This window comes from Ambystoma mexicanum, chromosome 10, assembly GCF_040938575.1.
Source record: "Ambystoma mexicanum isolate Mex_15411 chromosome 10, UKY_AmexF1_1, whole genome shotgun sequence".
NCBI classification, from domain to species: Eukaryota; Metazoa; Chordata; class Amphibia; order Caudata; family Ambystomatidae; genus Ambystoma; species Ambystoma mexicanum.
Genome location: NC_090932.1, coordinates 802,496,163 through 802,509,711, shown reverse-complemented (window position 1 = coordinate 802,509,711; position 13,549 = coordinate 802,496,163). Strand labels below are relative to the sequence as shown.

General features: G+C 48.0%; 1 protein-coding gene across 2 annotated transcripts in view; it reads left to right on the top strand.

Moving 5' to 3' along the window:
• Positions 1-13,549, top strand: part of IFT80 (intraflagellar transport 80) — a 1,621,792-nt gene that overhangs the window by 786,858 nt on the left and 821,385 nt on the right. For both annotated transcript variants that reach the window (XM_069618463.1, XM_069618464.1), the window contains exon 11: positions 1,364-1,438. In XM_069618463.1, coding sequence (XP_069474564.1) covers positions 1,364-1,438 — 75 coding nt within the window. The remainder of the gene's footprint in view (positions 1-1,363; positions 1,439-13,549) is intronic.

Here is a 13,549-nt window from a genome sequence, read left to right as displayed (position 1 = left end):
GCAAAGTACTTGCACGGGGCGTTGTTAAGGAGAATGAGAGCTTTTAATGTAATTGATAAAGTAATTTCCTGTTATATTTAACGGTTTCTCATTTGTTTAAACCTCTTTTACATTTTTAAATAATTCTGAAATGTGTTTAATGTATGATGTGTGCTTTGATGGTTTTCTATGACCGAATAAAGCTTGTTTGATTGTTATCTTATAGTACAGGCACACAAAGCAAAGTGCATTTGAGACACTTTCAGGATTTACCTGCTGTATAACGCACAAACAGTGGCAGAACAAGAACGATTATTGTTTACATATGATCACATGATGTCTTGCCTAACGCTATTCTGTATTGAACTGTCCACTGTATGTAATATCTGTCTCTAGAAATATGTTAGTACTCGTCTCATATAAACCTTGCAGAACATGCTTGGATACTCATTTTGTTTTATCTAAGGCAAAAACAAAAAACAGATTTTTTAAAATAAAGGAAACATAATATTTATAAAATTGTGCTGTTTTTTAGAAAAGTTAGGAACTTCCAATACAATTATTGAGTAATTTTGGTCAATATGTTTTTGCTTATGCATTGTTGCTCAGCCATATCGCTGTCTGCGTGTAGGACACATGCATGGGAGGAAGTGCTTAACCTCTGTTGACACCTTTTGAGGGCACGTCAGCCAATCGGGTTGCTTCAAACCCAGGCTGAATCTAACCTTCTAAGTCTGGCTTCAGAGCAAGCTTCGCACATCCGCCCTCCTGCCAGCCCCATTCTGCCCATCTCCCCTTGTCTCATCCCTTCTCTGGCTTCCCTTGAACTCTGCGCTGTCCCTGCCTCCTTACATTTAGAGAGGGCAGTCTCTCCCTCACCGCCCTTGTCACAATAAGGCTCTTTAAAGCCTCCTACCAAATCCACCATCGAAACAGAAGAGAGTCTTTGCATGGAGCACAGCCTTACATTTCCATAGCAACCGTTCACTGCACTGGCAGCTCAGACCATGTTTTTTTTAAAAAAAATAATCGCTCTTAGAAAACTGAGGGCTTTCCATGAATTTTGCTAATCACAATAAGAACCTGCTCCATAGGTTTCACTGGCCATTAACAATCCTGGAGTCTAGCTTTAAGGTTCTCGCTTCACCCAAGCCAATATCTTTGGTCTTTGGCTGTTACTGCCCGGTGACGCTTGTGGAAGTGGTTATAACTGCTTAATAATAATTCAATCTGCATATTTCGATTAGGAAATCAATTAAACCTGCTAAACATCGGGCTGGCATTGTACTTTAGCATTTCGTTTTCAAAATTACTTTGAAAATGTTATTTTTCCGTGTATTAATTTTGTACACATTAACAAGAAATGTTTCTATTTATATTTCAGTACAAAAAATTGGAACACACCACTTATATTTGACCTCAAAGAAGGAACTGTCAGTTTAATTCTACAGACAGAACGGTAACATTTTCATCCCCTTGTAATTTTTTAAAATGGAATTTGGTTGGCCAATATGTCTTTGTTCTTTAAGATTTTGTAAAATATTTGTGACAGGCTATTAACAGGAATTAATAATTATTTTAAATTGCCATTGAGACTATCAATCTTTTTTTCTTACTTTCTCTAATTGACGTTGTTTATAATGACATGCTTTTTATATTTTTATGATGCGTTTATGTAAATTCTGTAGAGCACACTAATGCTGCAAACCATTCCTTTGTGTCATGATTTTGTAAAGGGTGCCCCTAGGGTTCTGAGATTTTCCAAACCCTGGAAATAGGTCCAATTAAGGCACTGATGAGCTATTCATAAATTATTAAATGAAAAGGATCCTCCCTTCCACGGGTTAAATTAGCTATCCTCCTTTCTTGTAGCTGAAGAATTCCTTTCGACTATTTGCTTTTTCATATTTATAGTAACTGAGATACTTTTCAGGGGTAGTGCTTGGCTATGTCCACCAATCCAGGCGGCAGGCCTGCACAAACTCTCTGGACACGTTTCACAAAACGTTTCACTGGAGGAAATCAGGAGATGCCCTGCGCATCTCAGAGTTTATCCTGCCACTGCATACCTGATTCTCAAATGCTGAAACTAGATCGAACCTGGAGCTGCCTAGACAGTATTTGTTAAGTTGATGAGTCCAATGGCAGCTCACTGAAGTGCTCAAGGAGTGCATATTTATCAATATCTGGATGACTGGCTCATCAGAGCCGAGACATCGCTCAGTTTATTGCAAGACCTTTTATTCGAACTTGGCCTCTCTGTCAATCCAAATAAATCTTTCCTGTCTTCGAATCAGGATATAAAGTGTATAGGTTACAAGTGGAACGTGAGCATGGGCAGAGTTTTCCCCACAAGGAAGACAATTCAAGACATCAAGCTAGCGATCTGTCATTTCTTGAGACCACAGGTAGGTGGTTGCAGCATCTTTTGGGTATTATGGGTGCTTCCATTCTAGCAGCGCCTTACGTTCACCTCACGGTGCGGTGCCTGCAGCTTCACCTAGCAGTTTCTTGACATCAGTAGATAAACAGTCAAAAGATGATTTCAGTTCCTCCAGAGGTGACACCATATCTTCACTGGTGGGCAAACAACATGAATCTGCTGAAGGGGATACCTTTTCCAGGAGGACGCTCCAATTCACACCCTAACTTCGAATTTGTCACTCACAGGATGGGATGCAACTTTAGACAGTTTCAGACACATGCTCTGTCGTCATCAGAAGAAAAAGTGTTCCACATAAACATGCTGGAGTTATTGGTTTTCAAGGTGCTGAAGTAATTTCGTCCCATCAAACTGAATTCCTCTGTTCTCAGAAGGCCCGACAGTATGGCAGCTGTATTTTATGTCCACAGGAAGGGGAAACCAGGCCTCCCTCTCCTTTGTCGGCTATCTGTTCGGATTTGGGAATCGGCCATTCATCACCAAATATATCTTAGGCGTTTCACGTAGTGGGAGAACTGAACTATAAGGTGGACAATCTGAACTGCCTCTCTACAACCACAAATGGGAGATCAAGGAGTCAGTACGTCAAGAGCCCTCACAACGTGGGGGGCATTCATGCTGCTTTAGGGGGGTGGCTGCTACAGTGAAGAGTTTTTTTACTTTTATTTATTGCGCTTGATGTTACAACCAGAGAGCGAGCATCTTGCGAACAATAGGCAAATAAGCAGTCGGCATACACTTAATAGTAATGGTACATGCAGAATGTTAGGGGACCAGCAAAAAGCACAACATTCAGAGTACACTTATTACAATTCAAATGAAGCATATCATTCAAGTATTTACTAGGGTTGGGGGGAGAGATCGTCAGTGAGGCCATCAGTATCAGCCGATACAGAGGAGTTATAGGAGCGGAAAGGTGCACAGATGTTCCTGGGTCGTGACACTAGTGGTTGCTGGGCCGCCCAAGCCTCCTCTGTATCCGAAGCCCAGGTTACTGTATAAAGCCACTGAGGGGGGATCCGGGTCGGAGCCAGCACAACCGTATACATCGGACTGGTAAAAGCGTACATAGTCCTGCTAGTTTCCTGGCAACGCGACCAAATTTAGGGCATTCATGAAAGAGACATGTCAGTGGGGATGGGGTGACAGAGAAATCCAGGTTATCAGACATAGTGGGGCAGACCTCCTCCCAAAATTGAGATAAACGTGGGCATGACCAGATCATGTGGATGTATGTTACACCATCCGAGCCACATCTGGGGCACCTTGGGGGAGTGATCCCTTGACATGTGGTGTGGTTTTATCAGGGGTATAATTGAATCTGGGCAGTACTTTGAATTGGATCAATTTAAAGCGAGAGTTGAATGATATATCATGGATACGAGCGCACATACAGCTCCAACATTGATCAGTCATTACAATCTCTAGATCCTCACCCCAGGCGTGTCTAAGTTTCTCAAAGGGGGGGGGGGGTGGCTTTGGATTGAAGTAGGGCGTATAGTCTGGAAACCTTCCCCTTAAAGGAACTAGTGTTCAGGATTTCAGTTAATATAGGATCGTTAGGGGGAACTGCGGGGAAGACCGGATATCTTTTCTTAAGGGAATGGCAGAGGCCAGTATATTGAAGCCAATAGGAGGGTTTCCTACGCAGGGACGTTGGCAGTTCTGGCCATTCAATGAAGTTACCTTGGTCAAAGATATCTTGTACAGCTTCAAAGCCCATATCGGCCCAGAGTCACACTGCAGCCAGAGGTATGCAGGGGGCCTACGTTAAGAAGATCCAGAGGGGAAGGCTGCCATGAAAAGGATGAGAAGCAGCTATCAATCTCCACAGTTTAGCTAAGCTAGTGACGTGGAGCCTACAGGATCTAGGGTTTCGAGTTTGACACATTGGGAGGGGAGGACTAGCGAGCGAATATTGCGGCCCTCCATAGCGAGCCGTTCGAGCCTGGTATGTGATGGGGGTCTGTGAGTGTAAACCAGCGTGAGGCGTATTGTGCCTGGGCAACTATCCAATATCTTTCAAAATTTAGGGGCACTGAAGCTGCCCTCAGACATGGAGGCAGTCAGAGGGTCCAGTTTTAGACGGACGGCAGCAGAGTGTGTCAGGAAGGTATTTACGGTGCGAGTCAGCATTTGGAAAAATTTGTTGCCGGTCCATAATGGGATGATGAGGAATTTATAGAGGAGTTGGGAGTACAATCATTTTTAGAATACTGATTTTGCCCGCTAGAGAGATTGGGAATTTAGCCCAGCCAATACATTTCCTGGTAAGTGCAGTAAGGTATTGACCAAAGTTGGCCATTTATAGGAGGCTGGACTGACGAGCGGCCACTACTCCGAGATAGGTGATCTCAGTCTGTGACCATGTGAAGACCAATGGATCTGGAGGGGGGAGAGTGACTTCAGTAAGTGGAAACAGGATAGATATGCAGCAATTCACCTTGAGGCCTGAGATCTCACCAAAGTGTATGACATCATCAAGGATCAGGGCAAGGTTGTCAGCAGGAGAGCGGATGAAAAGAAGAGCATCGTCAGCATATAGGGAGATGATATCTGGAGGACCAGCCAGTCTCAAACCTCTATGTGCATGCATTTGCCGTACCCTGTCAGCGAGGGGTTCAATGGCTATTGTAAAGATTAGAGGAGAAAAGGGACAGCCCTGTTGCGTTCCCCTGGCAATTTGGAAAAGGGCTTAGCATCTGTCCTCGGTGCGGACCCTAGCCACTGGATGAGAATAAAGAAGCTTAACCCAGGACTGGAAGCTGGGCCCGAAAGTGTTTTTCTCGAGGACCCGGCAGAGGTAGCTCCAGGAGACAGAGTCGAACGCCTGCTGCATGTCAAGGGTGGCCGCCACTGCCTGTATGGTCAGGTACATTTGGGCGAGAATATTAAAAAGTCGATGCAGATTAAGGGAAGTAGAGCGCCCCGGGATAAAGCCCACCTGGTCTGGGTGTATGATGTAACACATATACGGGGCCAGTCTTAAAGCAAACACTTTAGCATAGATCTTGACATCACAATTGATTAGAGAGAGGGGTCGGTATGAGCCACATTGAGTGTGAGGTTTGCCTGGTTTAAGTAGCGCTGCGATTATAGCTTCTCGAAGGGAAGGGGGGAGGACGCCTGACTCGCAGCATTCCTCCCATAATGCGTGCAAGTGGGGGACCAGGCGGGTTTTGAATTGTTTACAAAATTCGACCAGTAGGACGTCGGAGCCCCATGGCTTTCCCAGATGCCAGGGAATCGATGGCTTTGGATATTTCATCAGGTGTAATTGGTTCATCCAGGGAGTCCCTAGTCTTGGTGGAAAGAATAGAAAGCAGGAGGCTGTCCAAGTATGCCTCAACTACAGCCGCAGGAATACTGTCTACATTGGAGAAGGGGGATTCTTAGAAAGGAACGCAATTCTGCATTAATGGCTTGTGACGATAGGGCTAGGGTTCCATAGGACCTTTCTATGGCCGGGATGTGGGGTGAGCCAGACTCCTGGCGGAGAAGCGTAGCTAAAATATGGCCAGGACGCCACCGCTCCCCATACCTATGCGCTGAGTGGGTGTCATCTAGGAATTTCCTTTCCTGCTCTGCGAGAGAGCGAAATATATCTAGTTCTATGCCGATATCAGAGAGGGTAGCAGGTGACTTTGACGAGGCGTATTGGGTCTCAAGGGAGGAGAGTCAATATTCACTCTTTGCGATATCACTACGGATCACTCTAAGGATCCCGGGCTCCTTGGAGATCGCTATGCCCCTAGTGAAGGCTTTGAGCGATTCACAAAGGGTAGCCTGTGTGCGGAGTGAGCCAGTGTTTAGTCTATAAAAGTCGTCTATGGCTGTCTCCAGTTCCGCTTTAAAGGCGATATCTAATGGAGAATACGGTTTCAGTCTCCATGACCGGGGCCCTTTGTTTTCTGTACCCCAATTTAGGGAGATCCTTATCGGGGAGTGGTCTGAGAATGTTCTGGGGAGGATTACCATGTGTGTGATAGTTCTAATAAGTATATCTAAGACAAGCCACCTGTCGGCCCGTGAATGGGAGTCATGCACTGTGGAATAGAACGAGTATGATCGAAAATCCGGGTGCAACAGCCTCCAGGCGTCCGACACCTTCACCTGAGCCTGGATTTCTATGATATTTCTAGCCGCTTTGGACAGTTGACGAGGCCTAGACCCCGATCTATCAAGATCTATGTCCAAGATAGTATTGAAGTCCCCACCCCAGAGGATAGGGACGAGGGAGAACCCGGATAGCAGGGATACCAGATGCGTGCAAAATCCAGGATCGTCCACATTTGGGCCATATACATTAAGGAGCACAACTTCCCTGATTAACAGGGTCCAGAATAACAAAACATAGCGGCCCTGGGGGTCTATGTGAACTGCCTTGTGTTGGAATTTCAGGCTTTTGTGTATCAGGGTCATGACTCCACGGTTCTGGGTGGAGTAGTCTGTGTAGTGTCGGCTGGGTCCCCATGATTTAGCCAACCTCTCACACCTATTGGTACCAGCGTGGGTGTCTTGTCAAAAGAGCAATTTCACTCTGTATCGCTCAACATATAGCTGCAACTTCCGCATTTTTGCATAACTGCCAAATCCCCTGATTTTCCAACTCAAACAAACCAGATTATCGTCGGACATCAGGAGAGGGAGCGAACATTGATAAAACAGAACATTGTGTTAGACGTTGGGGGAATATGCTTCTCAAAGGTGTGAATGGGGACCCGATCTACATGTATGAGACTGGGTACGTTTGAGTACTCTAGCTTCTCATCGAACGTCGAGCAATTGTTAACATAACAACCTCCCCCACCCCCCATCCCTCTCCCAATCAGACGGATGAACACCCGGAGATCTTCCAGTAAAACCAGAAACAGTGGCAGCATCCCCTGGGGGGGGGGGGGGGGGCTGTGCATTGGCCATGAGTGGCGAAGCCTCCGAAGTAGGGAAATGACTAGGCATTTGTATAACGGGTAGTTGGTCCGGCGAATACCGTGGCTACGGGCATCCACTGGTAGACCTCAGAACATACTAGGGATTGTTATACAGTTTTAGATGAGCAAGGAGGTATGAGCTTGGCTGCCAAGGCTCCTGGGTAATGTTCGTCGATAAATTTGAAGGCCTCCCCAGGAATGGTGAAAAAGTAGACTTGGTTTGAGTGTTCAATCCTGAGCTTGGCTGGATACAGAATCGAATATTTGACCCACAAATCATGTAGTCTCTTCTTGGCAGCCAGGAACGTTTTGCGCTCCTGTTGGACAGACACAGAGAAATCTGGGTACAAGTGAATCCTGGAGGAACCAAGGAAGAGTTCCCCCTTGGCTCTTGCCACACAAAGAAGTGTCTCTATCCCGATAGTTTAAAACTCTTGGAATGATGGGGCGAGGGGGCGCACCCGGCTTTGGTCTTGCCGTTAGGGCACGGTGGGCTCTCTCTATCGCAAATTGTGGGGAAAGGTTTGTGGAATCGAGTAGCATGAGTAGGGTGCGTTCAATATAGTCTTCCATGGGGCCATCGATCCTATTTTCCGGCACCCCGAAAATGCAGAGGTTATTGCGCCTGGAGCGCGATTCAAGATCTTAATTTTTCTTGCTGACGTCTAGAACCTGTCTGGAGAGCGTGGTCACTTCCGCTCGAAGGGCAGCAATGTCATCCTCGATTACACTGACCCTGGTCTCCACCTCTGCGACCCGGTTGTCAGTTTTTTCCATGTGGGCCTTGATCAATGATATAGTCCCGTTCATGTCGTCCAGTTTGGAGTGTAGAGTACTGAATCCTTCCCGCATGCTGTCCGTCATTTTCTGAGATTCAGTGGATTCGGGAGACGACGATGTGATAGGTTAAGTTTCAGGTACAGGCTCGGCAGGTTTTGATGGCGTTTTCGCGCACATGTTGATGGAGCTCTGTTTTTTATTAGCACCTTTTGTCATGGTCTCAACAGCTGCTATCAGAAGCAACTGTGCAGCGCACAAGAAGCGGTAGTGTTTGATCAAGGTCAGGCAGTTCACTTGCCATGGGATACCTCCGACGGCATGACTATCCAACTCAACTGCAGAAGGGTGGCGGGGCCCCGGGCAGTAAGGCTCATGGAGGGGTAGGGCATATCTGGGTGCAGTTTAGGCAGTTCACGGTTGGGGATCCAGAGCCCACATGTGAAGGACTTGCGGGGGTTGCAATAAGTGAGAGACACAGTAGGGATGGCCAGTAATAATACACAGTCGCAATGAGTCAAGTTCAGGCTGTGTTCGGGCGTGCCACGATCTCCACTCAGTGCAGGTGGGCTGCCCCCCTCCTTCGGATGGACTGTATTCTTTCACGTAGGATTGTGAAATGAGACGGTTGGAGGGGAGCCTCGGCCCAGAAAAAGTAAATTCACTCCTAATATTTGATCTTGGGGAGCGTGGCACCTATGAATTACGGTCCTTGCAGGGTGTATTTGGAAAGGTAATCCTTCAACATGAGCGAGCGGGCCACCATCAGTGGGGTAACCAAGGGGATAGCTCACACAGCCGGATGGTGTAGTGGTGACCCCATCCGTTGTGAGAGGCACCTCGTGCCGTAGGGTCCCTCAGGAGTGTGTGCGGAAACTTCCGCCGAGTTGAGAGAAAAATATCATACAGAACAGGACATGTCATGATTCCTGCCCCTCATGTCCCCAGCTCTCCAAGATGTCAGGCTGGAGCCAGGCCACAATCACCTACATGGGCCTCGAGGGCCTCTCCATCCCTCCAAAGACCCACTTGGAGTCAGACTTGGCGCTTGTGGCACCAGACTCACTCCCATAGGATAACATTCGGGATTGAACTTGTAGTGCATTGATGGGGACAAGATGGATGCCCCCACATATTTCAGTTCCCAGAACTGCATGTGCAGTCTAGTCTTTTGGGTATGGTTCAGCCCAGAGACACCTGGGATACCCAGAGACTATTTAAGCCACGCCCAGGCTGAGAAACATGCTCTGTGTTTTCTGCACCTGCAGCGTGACACTCACCGTGTTCGGATCGGTCTCCAGTAGGTCTGCATCTTTCTTCTGCGCTCAACTCCTGCAAAAACAAGAACACCGTTAGGAACAGCCTTACCTTGCGGCGCTTCTGCCCATCATTCATCGCTCCTTCTGTTCTGCGGGCATCTTCGGCGGTGTCATTCCCATCCTGGCACACCGCTTCCTAAGGAAAAGGGAAAAGAACAGAAAAAAAGGCATAAGTAAGCATTCGGCAAATCTTTGCTTATTTTTAAATACTGCACGAGCTTCAAACGCTTACCTGAATCCCAGCCGCTCTGGGGGAACTCTGTCTCCGGAACTTCTCATCCATCTGCAAGAGGGTAAAGACACTCCAGGTTAGCGTGGAAACTAGAGGCGCCGCATACCGCGCTTACTCACTGCATTTGTTCTTCATAACCGGCATCCACGCTGAAAACGTTGCGGCAACTAAGACACAGGAAAATAACTCAGTTCAATACAAATACGAAAGGGGTGCATCGCGCATCGCGCTCTCACTCACCTTCAGCGCTACTCATCTCAGCAGCACGCTGCCATTCCCGGATGCCGGCCATCATCTAAGGAAGGAAAGGAACGAAGTTAGAGAACTGTTCAAAAGACTCATTATACTTACCTGTTGGACTCTTGCCAGTGAAGTAACTAGGCAGCAACAAGCCCGCATCAATCAACGTGCCCCTGCGCTGAAAGCAGAATGGAGAGCACACTCTCCAAGAAAACAAGGCCCAGTCTCCAGTCGAATAGCCTCCAGGGAACAGTTCGAGGTCGTAAGAGGTCAGAACAGGCTGAGAGACTTCCCCGTGGATACCAGGTGAGCGTTACAGACATGGGGCACCTGCCGGGGGGCTATCAGTCAGTGTCTTCTGCAGTGCCCACCGCAAAAGTTCACAGGCCTCAGCAGTGTCGGAGGCCACGACACCCGCAGCCCCCCACCCAGTGCTCATGCGTTTTCAGGTGGCATCCTGAAGGAAGGGCATGGACAAGGGGACTCGCCAAGGATGAAGGCACCTGATGCAGTGCTTGGGCACTGAGTGCGTAGGGAGCAGTGCAGGCGGAAAGAGGGGTGCAGCACGCTGCTCAGTGCGGGTGGGTGCAGGTAGTGTGTAGGGGCCGTACTGCATCCCAGCAAGAAAGCGAGGCCCCCGCAGCACCTACCTTGTTTGAGGATGCACCGCCCGAGGCTGCAGTCGCAGAGAAGGGGGCCTGGCGTTCAGCACACCAGGGCTTCTGACCAGAGACAGGCTCTGTGTTGGAAACCAATGTGTGGGAACAGGGCTCAACGCCGCTCCGCCTAGGACCGTCCAATGTTCTGCATAGGCGGCCTCCAGTCCCGGAGGGGCCTGGAAGAGTCGCACGAAGTCTGGGAAATCAGTTGATAATGCACAGATGTGACATGCTCGGGGCAGATGTGTAGGCTTCCGATGTCCGGGGATGGGGGGGGCTACGTGATGATGCCGGGTGGCACAGGGCACCCAGCGAATATTCCTTCCTCGTGGCGGAGGTAGAGAGAGCGCAGCGACAGCTGCTCAGATGTAGGATACGATGGGCAGAGCATGCATCCTGGAGCACTGGTGCCCCTCCCCCAATGTGCCTACGGCGGCTAGCTTCTCTGCTTCAACTTGAGCTGCCTCGCGTGGAGCCGCAGTCCGGGTCGCCATGCAGGGCTCTGGAAGCCTTCACTAGAGTCGGCAGTCTGTCAGTGGCTGCAGGGAGGCTTTAGCAGGCTGCCGCCAAATGTTCAGGAAGAATCGCATCACCACAACGTGTTCTTTTGAAATCAGGATCTTCCCTCTGCACGGAGCTCACGGCTCAGGTGTCCATACTTGTTAAGCGCAACAGCGCCCCCACCCTACAGTAAAGAATTTAAATCCAAGATAGTGCCCTCAGTCTAAATAACCACGCACTGCAAATTGACACCACATGTGAGATTTGTAGTTCAATAGTATGAGTGTTACTCATAGTGCTCACTCAGAGTCCTTAAAGAACCAAATTCCCTCACTCAGGTAGGCTCCATATCGAATGGCCTATAGAAAAATAAAAGGGAGTGGTAGAGACAGTAGATTGTGGGCATCAGGAGTTTGTAGTGTGAGGTGAAAGTGAGCTTGTGACGCTAGTGAGATACCAGAAGGTATCTCACCCGCTAGTCCTCAGGGATCGGTCATCCTGGTGGCCAGGACACGCCCATCACTTTTGTATCCAGTTCCTGGGGGTGGACCAGTGCGGGAGGATCACCTGTGAGTGAGCGGTCTTCAACGAGTGGGACACCTGATGGCGAGACGTGGTATCCCCCTCCCTGTAACACCTTTACCCCATCCTTCCCAGTAGGATATTTAGGAACTCTTACCCACCCCACTTTCCCTTCACAAACACTTTCACACGGACAGCCCGCTCTGGGAGAAAATAGACTCACACCTGGGCATTGTACCTGATATGTCCCACTACTATGGTCAGGCAATTACTGGTAATCGTGACTTCCATTAAAATTCCCCACAGTGATAAAAGGCAGAGCCTCAGAGCACACTCTGAGTGAGGCAAAGCACACGAAGTAACAGTATTTTCCTAACGGCAGCTGAATGAAGGAAGAAAGATTGCAAACGAAGAAGGGTGCGTAAGCAGGGAGATACCCTTGACCTTTCTGGTGAGAAACTGTTGCTTTCCAAAACCCTTCAGATTAGAAAGCGTAAGGCCAGGAAACCAGACTGAAGAAACCTGTATTGTGTGTCGGAGATACCCGGATCCTTAAGGAATAGATGACTGAGTCGGGCAGGAACAGCAGCCGCTGCGGTACTGTCCTTGGCTCCAAGATCAAAGCAGCGCCAGAGAGAGCAACATCTGAGTCGGGGAGACCGATGCAAGAACGGTCTGTGTTGAAGTTAAGGTTGCAAGTAGCAACATTGTATGAAGAGCGCAAGAACGAAGATTGGTAACGCGTGTGAGGAACGATGCGCGGAAAGCTTAATTGCTGGCGGATGTTTGAACATTTATGGAGAAAGATACAATACTAGTGACGGAGTGGTCCGTCACCACAAATGTACTCAATTGAAGGTCTCTGTAAGGTATCCAGCTAAGAAGTGGCAGAAACGAAAGTGGAAGATTTGTAAGAACATTGTGTGAAATGAATCAAAGAGGTCCGGCAACGTTTTAAACAAAACCCATTGCACATTCAAAGTCTTCGATTTTTTTATATAAAGAGGAAAATGTAGAAAGTGAGAATGCATGGTCCGAGCCCGAATGAGGCAGACCAATTGTGAACACTGTGCTAAAGGGGGTCGAGCCCAAACGAGGGAGATCCATGGTTAGAGCCCGATCGTGGGAGACCAATTGTGAACATTGAGGCAAAAGAGGTCCGAGCCTGAAGGAGGGAAACCCATGATGAACACTGGAAGCCAGACCTTGGAGCTCGTTTGTTACGATAGGCCCTCTGCAGTAAGAGACTGTTATTGGGAAAGAGGCTTTGTCAGAAGGCCCTGTTACCTATTCTTTTAACTGTATCCTCGTGGCAGAGAAGCAGAGTGTGTGCGAAGCTCGAACGTGCCGCCTTACCCTGTGCTGAAAACGTGGGGAAGGAAAGCCAACTGCTCAACTATCCTGACATAGTATTTCTTGAACACTTCTCTTTTTGAATGCACTTTTGTCCCGCACCGTTTGTATTTAGAAGTAAGGAATGGCAATAGGTTTATTTAGGTTTTATTTTGACAGACTCGACTAGGACTGCGTTATTATTTGATGGTTGTAGCTTGCTCCCATCCTTAGATTTAGGCTTAGATAGGCGTTCAAGCAACCCATTGAAGTTCAATAAACACCATTGAACTTTGATCACTTATCTGTCTTCACTGTTTGATACCATGCCTTCCTTACATGGTGTAGCAAGGGGCAAAGGTGTAGAGGGAGAGGACAGAAGGTGGAGCTAGTGTAGAGGAATATTAGGAAGAAAGAAGAGGAAGTTCAGGTGAAGGAGAGAGGGGGAGATAAGGATTTGAGAGGAGGATTAGTGGAACATCGAGGAGGAGTGTTAGCGAGAATTCTCATACTATGGCTAATTTCCCCTACCTATAGAGTCCCCCGGCAGCTTTGCTGGATTTGAAGGGTTTGTTTCTTTTTACCTGCTAAGAGTGAGACTCTTTTTCCCACTC